Source organism: Homalodisca vitripennis, unplaced genomic scaffold, assembly GCF_021130785.1.
Source record: "Homalodisca vitripennis isolate AUS2020 unplaced genomic scaffold, UT_GWSS_2.1 ScUCBcl_267;HRSCAF=1843, whole genome shotgun sequence".
NCBI lineage: Eukaryota > Metazoa > Arthropoda > Insecta > Hemiptera > Cicadellidae > Homalodisca > Homalodisca vitripennis.
In genome coordinates, this window is record NW_025776392.1 from 126,672 (window position 1) to 151,793 (window position 25,122).

Here is a 25,122-nt window from a genome sequence, read left to right on the forward strand (position 1 = left end):
CAATTTTAGCAAAGCATATGAGAAATGTACAGACACACTTGTAAAAACGGGCAAAAATAAGAGACATAAAAAACCATGGATCACAGGAAATATTATTAAAATGATGAGAAAATAGGGATAAATTGTTTAAAAAATTGAGGCAGGATATCAATAACTTATTTATTAAAAATGAATACAGAAAGATAACGCAATTCGATCAATAAAGAATTGTTAAGAAGGAAAAAGGCAGTATTATTTGAAGTTTTAAATAAATGTAAAAAAAATATTAAAGATGTATGGACTAAAATTAATTGTATAATGGGAAGACAAAAAAAAAAAGTCTGTTGATGAATACAATCAATAATTTTTTTATAAATGGAAGAGGCTTAAAGGAGTAATGAGGTTTGTCAGGGATTTGTGGACATCTTTACAAAAGAAGTGGATAAAGTAGTTCATGACTGTGATATAATAGTATTGGACGAGCAGAATGAGAATGTGCGTACAAATCTGACATCTTTTTATATACCAAAGGCAAGTAGTGGAAAAGTTATTAAAATTATAAATGAAATGAAAAAGAAAAGTCCAGGAATTGATAATATTAGAATTCAAGACATCATAGAGTGTGAGAGTGTAGCTTCACCCTTAATCACAAAAATGATTAACACGTCAATTAAAAGTGGAAGATTTCCAGATAAGCTTAAAACTGCAATAGTAAGGCCGATATACAAGGGAGATGATCACAAAGAATTTAAGAACTACCGTCCAATATCGATATTATCTGTATTAGACAAAATAATTGAAAGGTATGTTGGGGATTATTTAACAAAGTATCTGACAGAAAACAAAATTATAAACATTAAGTCAATACGCTTTATCAAAGAGGTAAAGGCACCAATGAACTATTAAGTGATTTTTCAGATTTTGCAAATAATACATTAAATGAAAAAAAACACATACTCATACTTTTGTTGATTTTTTCGAAAGCGTTCGACTCCCTAAAGCATTGCAAAATACTTAAAGTACTTGAGAAAAATGGAATTAATGGAAATTTGAAAGATTGGTTCAGAAGTTATTTAGAAAATAGGAAATTAGTTGTTAAAATCAATGACACATATAGCAGAAGAGCAATACTAAATTCAGGAGTACCACAGGGAAGTATATTGGGGCCAATACTATATTTACTATATGTGAATGAAATACCAAATTTGATGAAATATGCAAAAGTATACATGTATGCAGATGACACTGCGCTTGTGGTGGCCCATGAAAATGTATTGGAAGCAGAAAGACAATTACAGCATGACTTTACCAGGCTAACAGTGTGGTGCCATGATTATGGATTGGTTATGAATGGGGAAAAAAAAATCAAAAGTCATGCATATTCATTCCCCAAGGTAAGTAGTGTCCAAGCTAATATAAAACTGCATACAAACTCTTGTCTCCACGATTGTTTGTATATTGATAATGTCTGTAGTTGTGATGTGTTAGAACAGGTTGTGAACTTTTGTTATTTAGGAGTAACAATAGACAAAACATTTAAAATGGGATTTTCATATTAATAAAATATGTCAACGATTAAGATTATGTCTGGGAAAATTCTACTATTTAAAACAATATTTGCCATATAATACTTTGCACCTAATATATGCATCTTTATGTGAATCAATTATAAGATATGGGATTAGATCATGGGGAAGTGCAGTAGACACAAGGTTACTACAAGTAGAAGACTTACAGAGAAGGATTTTGAAAATTATACTGCCTGACCATATGAGACATTGCATACGAGAGGAGATCACAGTGTTTCATATTACACAAACTTTGCCAGTCAAAAAATTATCTTTTTTCATTAATTACGTTGATTTTTATTTTTCTCTTGAATATAAGACTATTAACATCCACAAATATTTTTCGAGGAAAAGATTGTATGTAGTGCCAAGGATTAACAATGGCTACGGTAAAAGAACCAGGCAGAGATTAATTCCAACACTTTTTAATAGGTTGCCTGAGGACCTTCAAAATTGTAATACATATAAACAAGTAAAGGTTAAAATAGGGCAGTTTTTAATGTTAAAAAAATATACATGTTTGAAGCTTGAAATTGTTACTGTTGTTGGCACTGTTGTTTGAAATAAGTTACTATTGTATATAAATTATTGTATTGTATTTTGATTTGTTACATTGTTAAAAATTTAGAAGTATTGTTAGATGTTATAATTACAGTTAAAATTGCTCAGTTCTCGTTTGTGAAGCTTTATAAATATTTAATTTGTTTGTTATGTTTGTCCTGTTATTCTTTGAAGTTTGTGTTTGTTATGGCTTTTAAAAATGTTGTCGTGTTATTTTTGTACATAATTTTATTGTTGCTGATTTGAAGTTTTTATTATTTTTGTTACATAGTTTTCTTGTTATTAATTTATTATATATTTATTTATACTTATTGTAAGAATTAACTGTTAATACTGTAAAACTGAACAACATTTGGTTATTCAAAAATTAATTAGAGCTGCTCATGAAGATCAACCACATCAAAATAAATAATAAATTAGTTTGTATTGACTACAGGCAAACCTTTTTAGGTTTTTGTAGTTTTGTGTAAGCAATGCATGTAACTTGATGTTTTTTTCGTGAATAAATTGAATTGAATTGAATGTACAAACTGGTTAAAGTTAAATATTTTTTTTATTTCTAAACAATGATTTGCAAGGTGCTCGAAAATGAGAATTTGTCATTATTCGGATAATTCTTTTTTGTAATCTGAAAACTGCTTTAATGGCAGGAGCTAGACCCCATAACACAATCCCATAACTAAGAATTGATTCCACATAACCATGGTAAACAGATTTTAGAACGTCAAATGAAACATTTTCTCTTAAGTGTAAAAATATAAAAGAAATGGATCTTAGTTTTGACAGAAGGTCATTTAGATGAGCTTTCCATTTAAAATTACTATCAATTTTAATTCCCAAGAATTTATGTGAGTCAACTAAATTTGGGAAGTTAAAATTGCCATTTTTATTATTTCTAATACCAAATTTTATTACTTGGGTTTTATCTATATTAAGTTTTAAACCATTGGAATGAAACCAAGAATCCAAATCATCCATCACTTCTGAAAGAGTGATTATTAGTTCTTCACTAGTAGAGCTTTTGATAATAGCTGTTGTGTCATCAGCAAATAATATTAAATCTTTGGTAATAGATCTAGGAAGATCGTTTATAAAAATTAAAAAGAAAAGAGGACCCAAGATAGAACCTTGTGGCACTCCCACACTATTACTTTTCCAATTTGAATACACTTTATTGTAGTTCTCTTGAATAACTGTTCTTTGTTTCCTTTTTGTTAGGTAAGACTTTAGAAGGGACAAACAATTTCCACCAATGCCATAGTCATGTAGCTTTAACAGTAAGACCGAATGATCTACACAATCAAACGCCTTAGACAGATCACAGAAAATACCTGCTGTATTCCGTGACCCGTCCAGACCATGTAATATGCTGTTTGTAAATTCTGTCAAAGCTGATTGAGTATTCATGTTTTTTCTGAACCCGAATTGTTTATCGTAAAAGAGTTTGTTTTTTTCAAAGTAATCAACTAATCTAGAGTGAATAATCTTTTCAAATATCTTTGAGAAATTGCTTAGAACTGAAATAGGTTGATAATTATTTAAATCTAACTTCGAGCCCTTTTTAAAAACTGGAGTAACTTGAGAATACTTTAATCTATCAGGAAAAATCCCTTCATTTAAACATTTGTTGATTATTTGTGTCAATGGTTCTGAAATGATATCAACAGAGATTTTAATTAGTCTTATTGGTATCCCATCCCACCCTACAGAAATTTTATTTTTAAGACCTAAAACACATCTCCTGATCTCATCAACTGTACAAGGTTCAAGATTGTGCAATGCAACCCTCTCTTCAGTACAAAAATTTCTTAATGAATTATGAATTCCTTTTACAGTAGCCTTTGGAACACTAATTTTTTGTACAATGTTAGAAAAATAATCATTAAAAAGTTCAACAATTTGAGCTGGATTACTTATTTCCGTGTAATTTGAATCTATTAAAGTAATTTTATCTTCTCTGTTTTTATTATCTTTACCGAGTACTTTATTCATAACATGCCAGGCAGCCTTGCATTTATTTTCTGAGTTCTGTATAAACGAGGAGTTTGCCCTTTTCTTTGCCTCAATAACTACTTTTTTGAAAATCTTTTTGTAGGATTTAACATAACTTAGAAATTATATACTTCTACTGAATTTTGATTTCCAGTGAAGTTCACGTTTTATTTTTGCTGATATTTTTATTCCTTGTGTAATCCAATGTAAAACTACTTTTTTTCTTTTCTGTTTAACTTTAACAGTTTTTGGAACAAAAGCAGACTCAAAATGTCTTAAAAAATAAGTTAGAAAGTTATTGTAGCTTTCCTCGGCATTTATACTTGGGCTTACTGTTAAATCGTCACAATTTTTTATTGATTCCATAAAAATATTAATTTGTTTACTAGAGAATATCCTTTTCCGTACCAGTATTTCTCTAAAGCCTTGCTTTTCTATTGTATTTTGTGGGATATTTAAAAAAATCGCATTGTGGTCAGAAAGACCTAGGTCAATATTCATTTTGGCTATAACATCATATCCTTTTCTAGTTAATATGTTATCTATACAAGTTGAAGTATTTACTGACACTCTAGTTGGATCACCAAACATACACTGAAAACCATTACATTCAATTATTTCTAAGAATTTGCTTGTTATATCATTTTCTACTAGTACATTAAAGTCACCTACTATTAAGATCGATTTATTCTTTAATACTTTTTCAATTATTAAGAACATTTTCTCAAGTTTGGCAAAAAATATTTTTCTGGCATTATAGTCTGGTGTAGTGTAGATAGAAACAATGACTACGCTATGATCAAGAAGCTCAATGCACGAACATTCAAAAATAAAATCTTCATATAAATCAATAAAAAGTTTAATTGGTATATAGGGATAGTGTTTTTCTATTAAAAGACAAGAACCTCCTCTTTGATTATTTTGTCTTACATAATAATCACCTAAAATATAATTATTTAATATATTTATACACTCATTGTCAAGCCAATGTTCGTTCAGTGAGATTATCTTTATTTTTGATTCTGATAAAAATATATTTAGTTCTGAAATTTTGTCTTGGCTTTATAATTTAGTCAAATAACTGTGTATTTTATTTGTGTCTCATATTTTTAGCTACTGTATTTAAAAATAATATGCAAATATTGAGTAAATAACTGAATTGACAAAATACTCAATTGTATTTTATAGTTATTTAGACTCAGGGATTTATTAATTCATCAGGACTAAGCAACATTTGTTTTGTTTTAAGGAACAAGTTTGATTTGGTTTGAACAAGAACAAGAATTTATAAATTGTTGGTTTGGTAACTTTTATTCTACTTTTTCTAAGGTTATAACCAAACAGATGACAAAAATTAATTTGGGAATGACAGAATAAAACAAAGAAAATTTAGTTGTATCTACTTGGTTTGTGAAACACAAGTATGCAGGAAGTAATAGATAACTGAATTTGATAAGAGTGTTAACAAAGCTAAAACTGTTATTTTGGAATATTATTTTAAAACTTAAAGCTCTTATACGAATTATTTGTATGGATGTATAGTCAAATTCATAATACTGTCATCAGTTACTTATGGGACTAGTTTAAATGGAATTCACAATTATCAACAAATACACTACAATACTGGGTTAAAATACCACATCACAATTTAAATTTGTATAATTGGAAAGAATCAAGAACGAAGAAGCTTGATTGTCATTAAATACATGAGGGCGCAGTAGACATTCTCAGAAAAATAGTAAACACATGCTATACAACTAATGAAAATTATATTACAGTTAACGTTATCTTGTCTTAGGTGATTTGCATATTTGTGGCCTGAAGATAAACATTATTCTAGTCTTAAAAATTAAAATGTCTACAATAACAAAATAAATACGGTACATAATTTACCAAACAGAACCCTGCAAGTGATATTTTTACTAAAAGCTTTATATTGAGTATTATGAGGTTTTCTTTCTCCCTTTGCAATGTTTGTATTTAACCTTCAGCATAAAGTTTGCTAATTATGAATGCTTCATTCAAAGCTTCCACATTATTGTTGAGTTTTTTTAGTGATTGATATTGTAGCTTGAGCATATTTTCAGTTATTGCTGAGACTTTTTTTATATTCTGAAACATTGATTTAGCAAGATTCAGTTTACTGTCATAGTCAAGTAGATTTGTTGTAACTGTTTCTTTCAGAAGTTTGTGTTTTTAGTTGTTTTTCTTTTTGTACATTATTATTAAACTCATTTATCAACATTTCTTTGGCCTTCAATTTATTCTTCAGATGTAAAAGTTCCTGATGTTCAAATTTTTTTTGATGTACAGAGTGGGCCAGATAAAACCGGTCCCGAGCGAGTTTACGTAATACTCATACAATGCGTACAGGAAACTGAAAAAGTGACTAGGCGAAATAAAAAAAATACATAATATTAAGTAAAATGAAATTTTATTTTGTCTATTTTACAACATGTACATTTAAGGATTTACAGTCTCTGTTCAAAATGGGAGCCACCAACTTGTATGCAAATTTCAGCACGGCGAATCATGTTCAGGAAAACAGTCTGCAATTCTTCTACTGGAATGTTGGCAATTTCTTGTCGTATGTTTTGCTTCAATTCTTCTAAAGTCCGTGGGTTGTTGTGATAGACATTACCTTTGAGACGGCCCCAGAGATAAAAATCGCAAGGCGATAGGTCGGGCGATCTGGCTGGCCACAAGTCTTTACTGATGGTTCTCTCTTTAGTAAAATCACTGTGGATTTTACACGTCTAGCCAAATCAACCTCTTTCAATTCCTGAACAACACTCACACGATAGGCATGCATTTTTAATCCATGCAGTATACGCCGACAAGATGTTCGAGAAATTCCGACTTGTTGCGATAATCGTCGTGTTGACTTTGAAGGACTCCTTCCAATAATGGTCTGTACATTGGCCACAGCTTCTGGTGTTCGTACAGTTGGTTGTTTGTCTCTCTTCATATTGGACACATTGCCTGTTGTACGCCACTTTTTAATTAAATCCTGAATGGTTGATTTAGCAGGAACTCGACCTTCAGGATACTTCTCAAGAAACTTTTCATGGACCGACATTATTGAAGTTGTACGAACATATTCCTCCACTATGAAAACACGCTGTTCTATTGAATACGGCATGATCCACACTGCTCGGTCAAACACTCAAGCTACACTGACGTGGACAGATAGACAGGACAGGAACGGACGGCAGACAGTAGTGGAAGGGGAAAGGTCAATGTCCCGTCATGCTGTACATCGGCGCGCCTACGCCTCTCGGGACCGGTTTTATCTGGCCCACTCTGTACAATGTGTTGTGAAAGGGTTTCAATTTGATTTTTGGATTCTTTTAATCTGTCTTCTAATTCTGAGTGAGAAGTGGTATATTTAATTTTAAGATCATGAATTTCATTCTTTAGTAGATTATTTTCATTTGAAAGGAGGCTACCAGCTTCAGAGCAAGAGTTAAAAGTCTCTAAATCTTGCAGTTCATTTGTTGACAGCTCTATAATTTTGTTCTTTAGAGTATTTTCTTTGATTTTACAAGACAAATGTGGTTGGTGCCGTAGCAGAGCTTCTTGTGCTTCAGCCAGAGTACTTTCAAAGGCAGGATTTGAGATTTTGTGTTTAGAAGTTTCAATTAATGGGTAGTTTAAAAAAAGTTCACTACAAGGTAACTCAAACAAGTCTTGAGGTTTTCAATTTTATCAATGAATACTGGCCATGGTGAGTGAACCTTAATTTTAGCAAAAGTTGTTTTGTTTATTTTAAACATTTGGTATTAATTTTACTATAATAGATTGAAGATAAATGTATTTCTTAGGGGCAGATTGGTGTTATATTGGTTGTGGGAAATTATAGCAGAGAGCAGTGTAAGAGAGATTTATCAGGTTGTTGTAGAGAGATACAGTTACACAGACACAGCTGTCGACTCTGCTGATGCTGACTGAACACTACAGTACAATAAATTGGAATTGAAAATAGGATTTTGTACTTTACACAATGTGTTGAGTGGTATATTTATTTTTTTTTTATAGTTGAGTGTAATGTAGTAAAGCTTTGTTGCACAACTTTGATTTTGTGTTAATGAAGTCTGTTATTTCATTGATTTCAGATGCAGAAGTAACGTCACAGATATGGCTGTGACCACTGGCTCTATATTTGTGGATGTTCTAATAGCTGTCATTCCTGCTCTATACCTAGTGTACTGGTACATCACAAACAATAACGACTACTGGGACAAAAGAGGTGTACCTAATGTCAAAAAAGGACTGTTCTGGGGCACCTTCCTAGGCAAACAGTCACAAACAGATGCAGTTTTGGAGATTTACAAACAGTTCCCTGATGAAAAGTACGCAGGACTTTTTCAATTCAAAAGACCTGTTCTTATGGTGAGAGACCCAGTCTTAATCAACAAGGTTCTAGTGAAAGATTTCACTTACTTTCAAGACAGAGGAGGACCTATAGTTAAAAAAGATATCTTCTCCAAAAATCTGTTTGGATTAAGGGGACAGGTATGGCGGGCACTGAGATACAAGTTGACACCTACCTTCACGACAGGCAAACTGAGAGGAATGTTTGAACAAATTTCAAAAAGTGGAGATAACATGGTTCAAAAACTCAAGGAGCATTCATCCACAAAGGAAACTGCAAGAGATGTAGATCCCAAAAATGTCCTGTTTGAATTCACCTTAGATGTAATTGCAAGTTGCGCTTTTGGTTTGCAGTTTCAACCAAACACTCCTGACTTCAACAAGTTCAAGTCGATTGTTGAAAAGATGTTTACCTTTTCCCCTTTGCGGTTTATAAGATTTGCTTTCGTAACTATAGCACCGAAAATATCTGACTTCCTTAACATTAGCATGTCGTCCAGTGAGGCTGCAGAATATTTTACCAACCTGACAAAAGCCACCATTAAATATCGTAAGGAAAACAATGTCCAAAGGAACGACTACTTCCAGATGCTGTTATCACTCAAGGAGCAAGAAGAGAGTGGGAAAGACATGTCCCATGTGGTACCCGCTCATGTTACTGAGGAAGATGCAGTCATTGACCAGATGCATTACACTCAGGAGGATGACCAGTCCATAGATACACCTGAGAAATGTAAGTTGTACATAGCTATAACTGAACAATTCCAGTGTTTTAAGTGAAAAGCATATATTAAAAATGATCAAAACTAGAAAATATGTAGTCATACACTCATTCACGAGCCAACCATTAGTCCACCCCTATTAATGTTTTAACAAAAAAGTAAACTTTGAAAATATATTCTAAATGAATGGTATAACTTTTTAACATGTTGAAAGTCTTGAGAAATGTTTCCTCAAAGTAAGAGCACCTAAAACTTTCAAAAGCCAACCATGTTCTGGTGATAGGATAGGAAAAGCAAAGGATTCGGCATAAATCATAAATATTTTTTTATTTGTTTTCTAGATATTCAGAAAGGTCAAACTTCTAATTGGACACACTAAACAATCATAATTCTGAAAAATTATGAGAGAAATTAACAATAGATCATTAATGCTCAGCAAATTTGAGAAAATACACACTAATCATCCATTATGAATTTCTAACCTCCAAAAGAGATTTCCACCATCCAGTTTGAAAACCAGATAAATAACGTTTTTTATCTAATACTTGTTTTTATAACAGCCCACTAAGTTTATATGTTCACGCCATACATACAAATCTATATGTAAACAACTTACAAAAAGACACTGGGCGATTTTAGTTCAAGCAGGGTGGGGTAAATACCCCTCCACTGCTGTGATGCTGCCCTCTCCCAGTAACCCCACCACTGCTTGGCACTCAAACGCTTGCTCTATCCCCTAACCTAGCCACTGCCACTTAGTGGCTAACTTCAAACCAAAATGCAAGCTCCCTGGATACGTCTATGGTTACATTAGTCCATTCAATTAAAGTTTTTCGCTTGTATAGGCCTACACACAAAAATAAAATATAGTTACAGAGTAGGTAAGTAGCTGCAGTGTAAATAAAATGGTGCGAGTGAGACACAATCCACACAGCTGATAAAACAGAGCTGAGGAGATGTTTGTCCCACTCCCCATCACTAAAGGTGGGCCCCTCCTGCACGTGGCTACTCAGATATTTGCTTCTGTGCAGGTTTCTTTGCGAGCGGTTTATCTATATTAATTTACTTTTTTAATTGTATTATTTTTCAATTACATAGCGGTTATATTGTTGGAAATAAATTAAATAAAACTGTCCTTTTGGTTACGTGGAACTTTGCAGTACACACACACATACAACAAACTTATATTCTGTATTGTTGAAGAAACTTTATGTAGTTGCAAAAGTTTAATATTTTATGTTCTAACAGTGTTCTCAGAAGAAGCACTCACTTCAAACACTGTCATCTTCCTCTCTGCTGGTTCCGAGACAGTGGCCCGTACTATTGGCTATACTCTGTTTGAGATATCCAGGCACCCAGATATTCAACAGAAGCTTCAACAGGAAGTGGACTCTGTTTTGTCCAGGCACAGGGGCTGGTCATACGACGCACTCAAGGAAATGACGTATCTGGACGAGGTCGTACAAGGTCAGTCCAATTATTCACCATTTGCATTATTCTGATGTTTGTTTTCTCCAACTGATACAATACTTGTCCAACAGAGTCACAAAGGATGAACAACCTTCTGCCCATGCTGATGCGAGAATGTGTCCGACCCTACAAGGTACCTGATTCGGATCTCATCATAGAGAAGGGAACGCTGATTCTCATTCCTGTTACTGGTCTACACAAGGACCCTCAATACTACCCCGAGCCTTGCCAGTTTAATCCAGACAGATTCAAGGGTAACAACTTCAAGCCCAGCTCTACATTCTTACCCTTTGGCGATGGACCAAGGATTTGCATTGGTAAAACATATTAAAATTAATTCTTAAAGTTAGTCCCAATTAATATTTTGAGGCATTGAGCTTCTTAATTGAATTGCAACAAATGAAACTTATTAATAAACTTCAAGTTAATTCTAATTTGGCTATTAACAATTTAGGTTTCCGCACCTGGTAATCCATTCGATTTATGAAATATTTTTTGGATTAACTGGGTTTATTTGTGTTTGGGTTGATAAGGGTATTTTGGAATACAATATTTTGATTACTTCATATATGCTCCATCTGATAAGCAATATCAAAACGTAAGAACAAAATTGGTTTGTATCGAAACACTTAACCACAATTTCAATTTCCTATATAAGGTATATTTTTTTTACTTCTGAAATGCTACACAATATTATTATGTTTAGAATATTGTTATGTATTCTTTCTATCAAATTCATACTATACCTGTAATCATTAAACTGATAATTAACAGTCCGGTAAAGTGTTCAGCAAAGAATTTCTGATGCTTAGAAAAGTTAAATCGGTAAATTATATTGGAGTAAAACTCAGCGGCTTTTACCAAACAATAATTGTAATTGTAGTTCAACAATAAGTACAATTTGGCCAGTACTGTTGAGTGGGTGGTGTCCCATTAGTAAATGACCTTGGTTTACACTCTCACTGTACTCTTCATGACTCTTTGTCTTGTGTTATTATTACACATGTGGTTGCTCAGCTGTTAGTGTCAGAGTACAGTTAAAGTAATTCTCCAAACACTAATTGGGTTTATCATCCACACCATTAATCTCAAAAGCTTTTGAGAAAATAGTATGCATAGATATTTGAAAAAAAATATTATATTTTTTTCCCTTGTTAGTTTGGTATAACGACTTGTTTGCACAGTGGAACCTAAATATTGTTTATCTAGATTGATGCAAATAATACAAAAAAATCTTTTTAGAGATGATATACTACATTTGTACATTTTATAGACAATAGACAATAGACAAGAATCTTTATTTGTAGTTTCTTCAAGAAATACAATGGCGTCAACAGAAATGAAATGATATTTTATGTCTCTTGCTTTACAATATTGTAGAATTCGTTAATAGTGTAGACAGGTCGTTCCACTAGCCAGTCCTGGAGACGTCTCTTCAGTTCATTTCCTCTGAGGTTTTTGAGGTTTTGTGGAAGTGAGTTTAGAACTTTACGGCCCAGGTAGGATGGTTTTTTACTAAAATGTGTTGTCCGATGGGTAGGAAGAGGGTAGTTTAATGCTCCTCGTGTATTGTATGAATGAATGTCTTCATTCCTGGGAAAGTCCATCTGGTCGGTGTAAATGACTGCTGCAAGAAGATAAAGTGCTGTTACGGTTAGGAGCTTCAGTGACTTGAAGGCATCTCTGCAGCTGTCTGTATGATTCAGGTTTGCAAGTGCTCTGACTGCTTTTTTCTGAAGGACTAAAACTTTATTCATGTTGCACTCAGATGTTCCTCCCCAAGATAGTATTCCATATCTGATATGGGATTCGACAAGAGCATAATAAGCTGCTTTGGCTGCATCTGTGCTTGCAATCCACTTTATTCTTCTTACCACGTAGATGCCTGATGAAAGTTTTTTGGTGAGGTTGTGTATGTGGTCATTCCATGAAAGAGCACTATCTATAGTTACACCCAGTAGCTTTGTTGTATTGTCAACTATAATATTGGGAGTTTCCGGGATTTGCTCATGTCTTCTGCTGAAGTTGATCTGAGTGGTTTTAGACGGATTTATTGCGAGATCGTTTTGAAGACAGTATTGCATTGCATTGTCAGTTGATGTTAAAATGTCCATGTGTAGTCCGAGAGGTGTGTCATTTGTAAAAAGTAGAGTTGTGTCATCTGCATATAAAATGGGTTGAACCCTGGGGTCATTAATGTAATTAGAAAAGTCATTGGTAAAGAGTATATATAGAAAAGGACCCAGGACTGACCCTTGGGGTACTCCTCTACTTACTGGAAGTTGTGTAGATCTATACACACATTTTTTCTTGTTTGCAATTTGTTGAATTTCAACAATTTGCCTTCGACCAGTTAAATAGCTGCCCAGCCAATCTTTTGATAAACCTTTTATCCCCAAAGTTGGTAGTTTTCTCAAAATGAGATCATGGTCAAGACAATCGAATGCTTTACTATAATCCAGCAAAACGGCCGATACAAGCTTCCCATCATCCAGGTGATCAGTTATTTGTTCAATCAGACTTGTGAGAGCTGTGGTTGTTGACCTTCCTTTAAGAAAACCGTGCTGGTTATTTGATATCAGGCTGTTTTGTTCAAGGTGTTTTGAAATACGTGAAAGTGCTATTTTTTCTGCTATTTTTGAAAAGGTTGATATCAATGAAATCGGGCGATAGTTTTCTACTTTTGTAACTGGACCTTTTTTATGCTTCGGATATATTTTGGCAATTTTCAAAGAAGATGGAAAATGACCAGATTTGAAGGATTTATTTATAATGTTTACCAATGGTGGTGCTAATTGTTTAGCACAGTGCTTTACAACTTTTGAAGGGACTTCATCCAGTCCACAAGAAAGCTTAGATTTGAGGGAGGATATCACTGATAGGACTTCTTTTATGGTTGTTGGTGTAAGATTCAATAGCTGTTCGTTAAAGTCTGGAAAGGTGAGTGGTTTGGTTATGTTTATGTTATCCAGTTTTTTTCTATTTTCTTTTAGTGTGGAATCTGCTATTGTTGAAAAATGGTGGTTGAAGAAGTTAGCTATTTGGGAAGGATTACTTAGCATATCCCCTTCTACTTCAAGCATGAGTTTGGATTCTTCTTTTTGTTTAGACTGCTTTTCTGAATTTATAATGTTCCACAAGGCTTTGGGTTTGTTGTCTGAGTTAGAGATATATTCAGCAGTGACATTTCGCTTAAGATTTCTTAGCTTTAAATCATAAGCTTTCTTTTTTGTTATCATAAGTATTCTGTCGTTTTCGCTTCCAGTAAGTTTGTACCTGCGTAGAGTGGTTAAAAATTCTTCTTTGAGCATAGCTGTCTCTTCGTCGTAGTGGACTCTCAGTTTATTTCTTGTTTTTATCCTAACCTGTTTTTTGGGGCATACTTTATCCAATGTGTACCTTACAATTTGTTGAAAGCAGTTATAGGCCTTCTCTGTGTCATGAGTTTCAAACACACTTTCCCAGTTTTCTTCTGCAAATTCACTTCTCAGACAGTTGAGGTTCTGAGTAGAAAAATTTCTCTTTTCACAAGCAGGTTTCTTGGAAGGTTGTTCGAATTCCACTTTCAGAAAGCAGATTTGACCAGTATGGTCTGAAATACCAGCTTGAAAAATTGTAAAGTCAACAGTGTCTTGTGAGATGTTTGTACAAATACAATCGATGGAGGTTGTTGATAGGTTGGTTATTCTTGTAGCTGGAAGGGGTAGCCGTCTAATACCGAAGGTCAGCAGTTCGTTTTCTAGAAGTGTGCTGTCTGAATTTACTGTTAGGCGATCTATATTTATGTCTCCTATTAAAACAAAGGGTTTGGTTTCAGGTTGGATTGAGGTAAGTATATTTGATAGAAAGTCAACGCCTAACTTCGTTTGTCCAGCTGGTGAACGATATACACCTAGTAAGTAGAAGGACTTGTTCTTGATGTTACATTTTGCTAATGCAGCTTCAAAAGTTAGTTCTAGACATTTGTCTGCTATGTCAATGGCTTCTACCTCTATAATTGATGTTTTACGGATATAGATAGCAACTCCCCCCAATCTGTGGTCTTCACTGCTATATTCTGTTACAAGATTGTACCCAATGATGTTGGTAAGTGACAATCTATCTTGGCTGAGACCGTGCTCTGTTAGGACTACAAGTGTTGGATGTAAGTCGTTCAAAAGGTGATTTATTCTTTCCACCTTATTTTTTAGTCCTCTAACATTTTGGTGTAGGATAGTGATTGAGGTGGTTTGGTTTGTTTTTGTGCTGTGTTCCAAAAGGTTCTGGTGTTTGGCTTGTTTGTGATCGGTTTGTATTTTTCTCTCTTGTGGATTATACCTAAAAAATGAGAATCATTTAATAGTGAGGTATGGTCTGATTCTTTGGATGCTGTGTGCGAGATATCTATGTTAAGATTGTGTGGAGAGTCCTGCCCTGCGGTTTTTGACAAAACATGTTCAACTTTTTTACAGGCAGGGGATATTGTCCCTAGGCTATCTATATATTTGTTCAGAAAGTCTTCATATGTTTCTTCTTTTTCCAGTTTAGTAGCAGTCATTGGTGGTTTCCTGTCTTTAACTTTGTGCACTGTCAGAGTGTTGTTTCTTGGTGGTCTAGTAGCCGTGACTTCCTCATAGTTTGAGTGTGTATTGTAATGCATTGCATTTGTGACAGTATTGCTTTTTTCTTTTACATGTTTTTTGTTTTTTGCTACCTGGAGAGAAATGCTGAACTGGTTTTGGCGCTGAACTGGTCTTATTTTACTTGATGCTAAGCTAGTTATTTTTGAAAAAGACCCTTTTCTAATAATAGGTGTGTTTTGTGTTACTTTCACAGATGTGTTTGGTTCCAGCTTATTTTGATTTTGCATTTGTTGGTGTAGCATCTGTAGCTGATGTTCCACTTGGTCTTGACGGGTAGTTAGCTGAGTGAGTTGGTACAGTACAAGAGCAAGATTGCCTTGCTTGTGCAAGTCTGTACCAGTAGTTTGCGCTTCTGGAGAAGTAAATTCTATCACCTTGGTGTGTAGGTCAGCACTTAAAGTTTGCGTTTCCACATTTTTACTTACTCCAATTTTTTGATTTCTTGTATCTCGATTTGAGGTAATGTTCTTTTCAAGATTTCTAATTGTATTCTTTAAGTTACTAATTGTCTTTACATAGTCATCAATAAATTGTCCTTGTTTATTGTCGTGCTCTTCAAAAAAGGCTTGTGTGTCTAAGCGAAGTTTCTTTTCTTTTTCCAATTGGACTTGTGTTTCAGAAATATTCTGTAGTAGCCTTTCTATTTTATTGATGAACTTATTTTCTTCACTTTCCATCTTCTCAATCTTTTCTTCCAGAGTTTCTATTGTAGCTTCTAGTCTAATATTTTTCTCCTTCAGGAAGTTATTTTCTTCTAGAAGAGCTGCTCCTATCTTTGCGGCCATTTTTAATTTTTCATCATTATCTTCTAGATTGTGTAGAACGTTACTCTCATTCAGACTGCGTTCGAGTTCATCTAATGAGGTATACAAGACATCTGAGCTTTTGGAAGAGCTAGCTTTATATGCCACTTCTGCTTCAGCTAGGGCTTTGTTAAATTTTCCATTTTTGAAATTTTCTGTTTGTGGTATACCGTGGATATGAACGTTTGTAGAATATAAAGATAGACAGGACTCTTTCACTGTGGCTGTTGTACTGTCGCCAAAAAATGTGACAGAAAATGTTGAAGCTTTGTTTTCATGTTTTACTATTTCTGTGATTGTGGCAGGCCAGTGACGTATTCCTTTTAGTTTAGCGAAAACTATGTCCCCCTCTGAGAATTGTTGTTTATTGCAAGCCATATCTAATAGGCTCAAAACTGAAGTGGGTCAGTTTTTACAGCCTTCAGTTTTGACAGAATCCTATTGCAATACACTGTTGTTGCCTGGTTGCATTCTTAAATCAGCAGGCACTGACAGATGTGGTTGATATTAGATTGGCTCAGTCCTCTTGGTAAACTAAAAATTTACTGAGCCAGTTGCCTTCGGATTCTTGGATGTGATTCAAGCAGTACACTGTTGTAGTCGTGTTGCGTCGCTGAGATGCAGGCACCAGTGAGTGTTTGCTCTTTAGCTTAGAGTGGTAGTAGTCTGGTGCTCTGGTTGTGAAGGATGTCAAGTTATTGAAGAGTTATTGATATATTATTTGCATAATATTTCTGTCAGAAAAGAAATACTTGGGAATAAATATTAAGTTAGTTAGTAATAATAGTTAAGGATTGCAAGTAATCAAACTTGTTCGTTATCAGATAACACAAGATGCATTAAACAACCTCAGTCAAGTTTCAAGGTCAACACAATCAAGATAATAGTCAAAGCTTTATCAATTGTGAATGTCAAAGTTCGATTGTGCTGTGGTTGGGGATGGAATAGTCTCAGACAGGAAACTACCACAGTTATCAAATGCAGGTTATAACTTCTTGTCAAAAATAAAACTAAGAGATTGTTAATATTACTATTTCCTTATTGAAGACACTGGAAAGAGTGTTAGTTTTTAATAAAATCTTGACTACTTGCAGTGATTTTCACAACCCTAAGCTTTTTAATTAATAAACCACAGTTAATCCAACAGTCACAAAACATGTGATTGAGTGAACTGTATAGGTGAGTTTTTTACAATGTTATTTATCCCTAATACTTAAATTTATGGAGTAAAATTTACTATCTCAAAATTATTTAAATACTTAGCCAAAACACCCTTTACACTTTTCTTTCTAAAAAACTAAAAAGAACTTGATTAACACAGTATATAATTGGCACTTGTTGTCACACACATAAGCTCAGTCACACAGTTTCAGCTCTGTTATATATTTTACATGGAAATATTATTCAATAGTACTTAAATTTTTACTTTCTATAGTGAATTTAAAACACTTAAAAGTATAATTGGGTGAAGTTTTATAACTCCTATAGAACTGAAGATATTGCAATTTGTAAAACCACCCAAATCATAAAAATAGCAATTCTTCCCGGATGTAGCTAGCAAGGGATCCAAGGGGTTCGGAACCCCCAAATTTTCAATTTTAAAAATTACTTTTGTAGTAAACAATTATTATTATTTAAATACTTTAGTATTACCAACATGCACTGTTGAAAGATCGTTCTCAACAAAGAAACAGGTCAAGAACTTTTTAAGGAATGAAATGGGGCCTTACTCTCTCTCCACTATATGAAAATATGAGTTGTCTGGGCCCCCTCTCCCAAATATTTTCCTGACTATGTTTTTTCCAATTAATTCTTGGTTGTTGAATGATCACAAAAAAGTAGTATGGCAACAGGTCAATCATCTTAACAATATAGTACAAACTTATCAGTGGACAGGTAATAAACAAAATATCTCCAACAGCCCTACAATAACAATGACACTAATTCTCTGTTACAGCCATGAGATTTGCAGTGATGGAGGTGAAGGCTGGTGTAGCCAAAGTCATGTCTCAATACACAGTGGAACTCAGCGACAAAACTCAACTGCCTCTTCAGTACGAAGTTCGTTCGTTTATACCATCAGTTAAAAACGGAATTTTTCTTTCTTTTCAAAGGAGATCGTTGAAACCAGAAGTGTCATAGTAGTTTAGTAAAATGGTATTGTTACTCTATTGCTTAATTAACGACTTTATTGTTTATTATGCGCTACACTATTAGTTACCATTACCTTTATATTCCTACTATATTTCACATCTATTTAGAAACATATGTAACGATTTTCAACAATTAAATTTATTTGAATCAGATGCGATTGCAAATTTAAAAATCATGTCACAGAGCTGTTGTTACAAATTGGAGTTCAAGGATGTGAGACTTTCATTTACTCAGACTGGGGACCGACCTGACCTTGACCCCTCCTCCCGTGATCGTCATATCACGGTCTTGTGTATGTAGTCTCACTTCCAGCGATGGTTTTGTCTGATACAATATTATCTCTTAACTCCTTCATCACACAACTAATAATAGACACAACTATATCAGTTTATGCCCTAAAAAACATATTGACACATAACAGTAACACTTTTTTCAACATTTAGATAACATTAAACTTTCAATACAACTCTACCATACACACAGGCTGCTTGCCCATGTAGGCTAATTTCCATTGTAGACATAATATTTAGCTGTAACATACAGTCTTAATAACTCATATTTAAATTATATCAATATTATCCAACTACTGTAATTAATTTAAACTGTTTTAGTTAATCGCTGCTTCGTAAGTATTGTTTTAATGGTAACTTATAATTTACAACTGTATATGTTCTTGGAAATAAATAATTTTTCTATTTCTATTTAACAAATAGCCAATATATTTTACCTTTAATTTTTAGTTTTCTTATACCAATTAATAAAATTTCTATCCAGCTATCAAAGTCTTAATCTTCACTTTTATAAAAAAGATTTTAGTAAAATAAAAGTAATTATACCAATTACATGGTATACTTTAAATAAAAATAAAAATTTAATAAATAAAATTTCAAATTAAAAATATTAGCAAAAAAAGGACAAAAATCTTATTTTAGAATTGTAAATGGATAGGGAATAAAAAGGTAAATTTATATTGTAATCCAGCGGCAGGCACAACGCGCTTGGAATCTGGTCTAGACCTGACTTGATGGCAGTGATTGCTAAACAATAGTTTACAGTGGACTCAATCTTTTGTTAGGGGGCGAACCTGCGTTGAGAGAGATTTAAACAGGCCTGCAGGAACAGGAGCGTAGTCGGTGCAGGCCGAGAAACCACGCTCTGCTACCATTCCGAGTTGAGAAGCGATAGAGTAAAGTCTTTTAGTGCGAGTTTAAAACTAGTGTCGGGCGTAGGATCCGTCGGTATAAATTATTTTAATACCGAACTCCAAGACCTTCACGACCAAAGAGCTAAGTACTTTTGACTGAATTATTAAAATTTTCTAAATTTGAAATTTGCAAAATTAAGAAGTGAATTAATTTGAAATTGGAATTGAAACTTTGAAATTAACGATCCAATTCTGTTGAGTGAGGACTATAATATATATAAATTGTAAAGGAGTAATTTATTTAAAGTCTAACGTAAAATTTCATTGAAATTAAAGGGATTGTAGTAAAAATTAAGAGCTGCAGGTGCTGCACCATATCCTGTAGGAACTTGTGAAAAATTCCTGTTGAGAACTGTTTAGTTTGTTTGAGAATTTTATTTGAAAGAAGTTTATAATTATTATTTTATTAGTTTTGAGAAGAAGCCTATTAATTTATTTCATTCAAATTTATTCAAGAATATTATTTTACTTTATATTTTATACACACGTATTTAGAGGACAGTGAGCCCATATTAAATAATTGAAAGTGCCATGCCAAAGGAAGTAGTAATTTTAACCTGTTGTTCAAAACATTGATTTGGTGAAATATAAGGTTAATAATTGACATTTGAATTGATTTAATAAACCTGAATATAAAAAAATAAAAAAAGGGTGCAGGTTAAATTCCACCAGTATCTACTTAAATCTTATGTGTTCGAGACTATTTAGGGTCATCATAATAAAAACAAAAAATTTTGTATATTAACATTCAGTATAGTAATGTACAAGTATATAGCATACATAATTCTAGTACTTAAACTATTGCTTGTCGTAATAATATTATTGTGGTTATACAGTATACGAGAAACTACAATAAACCACAAAATCTCAAGGTACCGTAACTTTAAGTTTGTGATTTAGTTAAAAAACTGTAATGGGCTTTGATGATTAGAAAATAATGCCAGGAAAGTATTAGTAAAAAATAAAACTATTATAAATATATAACTCTTGAGACTTACATGAAAGTATAGCAAAAAAGACTGACATCTGAATTTTTTCAAACAAACACCTTACCTATGATGATAGCTATAACTCCAGTGTCACTTTCAAAGCACATACCACCAAGCTTGTACATGATAAGCAGCCGTGATGTCAGGTACTGCCAGGATAGGGTTGAACAGCAGATGATCAACTTCTCTCACAATTAGCCTTGAATATCACCCAGATCTGGAACCGGTGCCCATTGTCATCGAGCAAAACGATTCCTTGATTGAGCATTCATCTCTTTATATTTGATATGGTTTTGTATCATTCCATCAATTACAGTATTCTTACTATATATGAATACAAATTTTGGCTGGCTTATTTGCTAATGGAGTGGTATTAAGCAAAAAGGAACCAACACACAAAAATAAAATGTCGTGTTAGGAGCCTTCAAAGTTAGAGCCTTGCCATAAATCATACTTTCATTCAAAACTATTGTTTTTTATACTAATCTGTTAATGTTACTTTTGTCTTTTTTTTAATGAAGAAATAATGTGCTTACACCAAAAAATGTACTGTAATATAACAATTTTAATAGGTCTGGATCTATTTTGCTATTGGAAATAAAAGTACATCACCATTAAGCAGAAAGGAACCAAGTAGTTGGTTCTGTTATCTGAAATTGGAAACATTGAATTTTTATAACAAAGGAACCAACAAGGTGCAGATTAAAAACTCCAGCTTATTAGTCAAATTTCAGAAGTTTATTTAATATATTACACAAACGGAAAAAAGTGTCAGATTAGGTTGGCTAGTTGTTTTCTTCAAGATCAAAATCCAGAGGAGCACTGTACCCATCGATATCATCCTCTACTGCCCTGCTTCCACTTAAAGACTGATAAAAGGCCTTAGCATCGTTTGGGATGAGGTGTAGAATTGATTTGATATCCTTTAATTTTGGAGCAGAAATCTCCTTTCCATGAATCCAAAGAGGTTGCAGGGATTGCTTAAAACTGAAATTTCCACTATTTGGTCTCCCTTTCTTTGCTTTTTTTTCCAAATCAATTTTGTCATATTCAGAGTAAAAATCATTCCGACAAAACAGTTTTAGTGGTTCTTCTTTTTTTTAAATATATTTCCCTTATTTTCAGCCAATTAATCTTTTTAGGATTTTCTTCATCTGTTTGCTTCCTATTAACAATTTTCTTTTCCAATACTGATGTTCCTTTGAAGTCATTTGGTACCATTCTGGTTACAGAAAATGGTTTTTTCTTTCTGCAGCTTCTCATGACTTGGACATACTCGTCAGGGAGATACAGTCTTTGAACATGCTTTAATGCTGACTCTATGTCAGAGAAATCAGAGTCATTTGGGAGAAAGCTATGTCCTGGTATTAAATATTTTAGCTTTATAGTTTCAAGTGAGGGATGACTTTCCAAACATGATTTCATAATAAGAACAATTTTTATATTCCTATTCTGCCCTCCACATGAATCACTCCAAAGAACTAAATGTTTGATGTCATTCCCAAGTTGGGACTCTATGTGTTTTATTAGGCAAGAGCCAATTTCTTGTGCTCCCCTCCCCGCTTCTCCCTCAGTCCAAACATAACAGTATCCAGTGTTGTTTTTGAAAGAATGAACTCCTGCATTATACACCCATAATTGCCTTTTGTAAAATATGAGGTTGGTAGGGATCCTTGGTAGGGGTAAAGTTTTTTCTAAGTCGAATGTTAAACATTCAAATTCTTTATTTCTTTTTGCTTCTTCACCATCTTCTTTCATTTTTTCTCTTGCTTCTTTCCACAGAGCTATATGTTTATTTTGAGCATCTTCTATTTCATTCTTTTCAGAAGGTGTAGCAGATTGGATTCTTGCAGAAAAATTGTCACATGTATTGCATGTGTCACTTTTTAACGCTTTAAATTTCAAGTTAAAATATTTCAAAAAGATCCGTCTGTATGATGAAAAGCTTACAGCGTCTACATTTGCCTCAATATTCCTTTTTTCTTTTTCACTTCCATTTTTCCATTTATTTTTCAAATACTCTCCGCCATTTCTTTCAATTTTTTCTTCGATGTATAAATCAAACATTTTTTGTAATGTCATTTCTGGAGGAAGGAATTCATTGTTGTTCTCTGCTCGTTTGTAGTGGGAAACATACTTTGGTATTTTATTGATTTGAGTTTTGACTTCTTCTATTCTAACATCACTAATCTTGTTGTTACCTCCCTGTTCCTTTCCACGCCGATCACCAAGGTCATCAGATCTTAATTTACACAGAGCAGTGTTAACCCTCTTAGTAGAAATTCTAAAAGTTTCTATGAACTGTTCACGACAAACTGGAACTGATCTTATATTATATACTCTTGAATAGTTTCTCTTTGAGTTTTTGTTTGTGTACTGTCGTTTTTTCTGGATCTCTTTTACACATGCTGCAATAAACATATTTTGAGAGTTATAGTCTCCCAGGTTCCAGAATTTTTCAAATTCAGATTTTCTTAAATCTTCTGAGACAAGCTCATTACATTTTTTTATACAGTTGCATCTGAAATTTATGAATTGCCTGGATTCAACCAATTTCCCTTTATAATCAAAATATTTATCATTGCTATTTCTTTCTTCTTAGCAATTTCTTTAGTTTGACTTTCTATTTTTCTCTTTCTTCCTCTTCTTTTTCTTTCTTGCAAGTTATTTTGTACTACATCGCCTTCAATAGTCTCATCAGGATTGGGTTCACCTGGCCACTCCTCTCTAGAATCACTGTGATCAGAAGGAGGAAGCCAATCAGGATCACGTTGTGAAACATTATTACCTTCAACATCCACTTCTAAATCATGGTCAATCATTTGGTTTGACATCTCAACTTCTATTCCCCCTGACACAATACTCTGTGATGGCACAGCTGAATTTTCAGGATTCATCTCATCTGCACATACCACAATGTAGCACTCTTGACTAGTCATGTTGGTATCAGGGCAAATTTCCTCGTACACCATCAGAGATGAGTCGTACACTGATGTAGATGGGTCCTTATTGATTTCTTCTCCTGAAACAGACAATAAACAAAAGCCTCAGTATGTGACAGACAAAAATATATTAATATAGACAAATATACAAATTAAATTACTTTACAAATATAAATATGTTTTTCACTTTTACTGTTATGGTGACTTTTATTGAAATTATAAATGCAACTGCTTTGTTATAAATAGTTTTTTTTATCATGAGATGATTTATTTCTAAAAAGTTGTTTAATACATTTATAAGTAACGTTTACCTTCAATTGGTGGTAAAACTGGTAGGCCTGACAGAGTAATCAAAGGTAGGCTGATCTCATATCCAGACTCTACACTTGGTAGCTCATTGGAAAGATTCATGTCCAGTGAATTTAAATCATCAGTTTCTGAAAACAGGACTTACTTGAGACTATAAATAAATTATTTCAGTATGCAAATGTGTATATCTTTATTTAACTAAAAAAGAACAACAATACAATTTGCATTGGTGTTAGTGAGAGAAACAATAACATTGCAATATTACATTTTAAACAATAGACATTTGATGGATGCATTTAGTTTTGATAACTACTATGCAATGTTACCTTCATTCGATGGTAAAACTGGTAACAGTGTTATCAAAGGTGGGCTGGTCTCATTTTCAGATTGTAGACTTGGCAGCTCAGTGGAAAGACTCTGGTCCAGCGAATATACATCAGCAGTATCTGAAAACATCAACTTGTTAGGCCTACAAATTAAATTTTTCAGTATGAAAAATTTTTACATTTATTCAACTAAAATAACCAACAATACTATTTGCATTGGTGTTATTCAATTAAAATAAAATACAATATAGGCTACATTTCAAAATATGAATTACAATGATGGATTTTTTTCTGACAACTACTATAAAGCCTTGTTACCTTCATTCGGTGGTAAAATTGGTAGGTCTGACAGAGTAATCAAAGGCGGGTTGGTCTCATTTTCAGACTGCATACGTATTATTGGTAACTCAGCGGAAAAATTCTGGCTTAGAGAATTTACATCAGCGCTTCCTGAAAAAATCAACTGATCAGGCCTATATAAATTAAATATTTGTGTAAGCAAAATCTTTCTTTATTTAGCTAAAAATGAACAGTTTGCATTGTTGTTATTCAATACAACGAAATAGGATAATAATACATTTTAAACTTTAGCTTTAAGATAGATTTATTTCTGACAACTACTATAAAGGTAAATGCATGATTGGGGCCTGCCTCCATTCAATGGTAGAACCGGCAACAGTTGTAGTGTCAAAGGTGGATTGGTCTCACTTTCACACTACAGTTTGTATTGTTGTTATACAATACTTTATTTACTGAGAGTAATATGGTCATTGTTTGCACTCCTATACAATATTCTTAGTTAGGACCATATCAGTTGTATAACCTTCATTCTTGCCAAATATTGATTGTTGGCCACTACTTAATAACTTGAACTATGCCAATGTGCTGCATGCAATAACATCAGTACTCACTGACATTTCAAATGCCTCTTTATTAAGCTAATTTTATTTTATCCAAACATGAAACAGGGTTGTCCATCAACAAAATACCTTGCCACTACAACCAATCCTAAACATAACCTCAATTATTCTAAAACATGTTTTAGACTAAAACAAAAGTTAGTAATCTAAAATAGTTAAGAAAATATGTCTTACCTTCTTCTTTTTC

The 25,122-nt window shown here is 33.2% G+C and overlaps 2 protein-coding genes across 3 annotated transcripts in view; one reads left to right on the top strand and one right to left on the bottom strand.

Moving 5' to 3' along the window:
* LOC124370530 (probable cytochrome P450 6d5) overlaps positions 1 to 18,951 on the top strand; it is a 67,687-nt gene extending 48,736 nt beyond the window's left edge. For both annotated transcript variants that reach the window (XM_046828821.1, XM_046828820.1), the window contains exons 2-5: positions 8,216 to 9,207; positions 10,445 to 10,663; positions 10,738 to 10,983; positions 18,049 to 18,951. In XM_046828821.1, the coding sequence (XP_046684777.1) occupies positions 8,238 to 9,207; positions 10,445 to 10,663; positions 10,738 to 10,983; positions 18,049 to 18,233 (1,620 nt within the window). In that variant the 5' untranslated portion in view covers positions 8,216 to 8,237 and the 3' untranslated portion in view covers positions 18,234 to 18,951. The remainder of the gene's footprint in view (positions 1 to 8,215; positions 9,208 to 10,444; positions 10,664 to 10,737; positions 10,984 to 18,048) is intronic.
* Positions 18,952 to 22,949: 3,998 nt separating this feature from the next.
* On the bottom strand, positions 22,950 to 24,406 carry LOC124370531. The gene is made up of 4 exons (XM_046828822.1): positions 24,334 to 24,406; positions 24,016 to 24,135; positions 23,692 to 23,817; positions 22,950 to 23,460 (listed from the first exon to the last, which is right to left on the bottom strand). The coding sequence occupies exons 1-4, from the start codon at positions 24,404 to 24,406 to the stop codon at positions 22,967 to 22,969; spliced, it is 813 nt and encodes a 270-aa protein (XP_046684778.1). The 3' UTR covers positions 22,950 to 22,966.
* Between the last annotated feature and the right edge of the window lie 716 nt (positions 24,407 to 25,122).

Bases quoted from the DNA above. Each gene is read 5' to 3' on its own strand.
- LOC124370531 (XM_046828822.1), bottom strand. From the start codon at position 24,406: ATGCAGTCTGAAAATGAGACCAACCCGCCTTTGATTACTCTGTCAGAC. The intron at 24,136-24,333 runs GTAACAAGGCTT...TGATGTTTTCAG, and splicing joins AATTTTACCACCGAATGAAG to ATACTGCTGATGTATATTCG. The intron at 23,461-23,691 runs GTAAACGTTACT...TGTCTGTTTCAG, and splicing joins AGTTTTACCACCAATTGAAG to GAGAAGAAATCAATAAGGAC.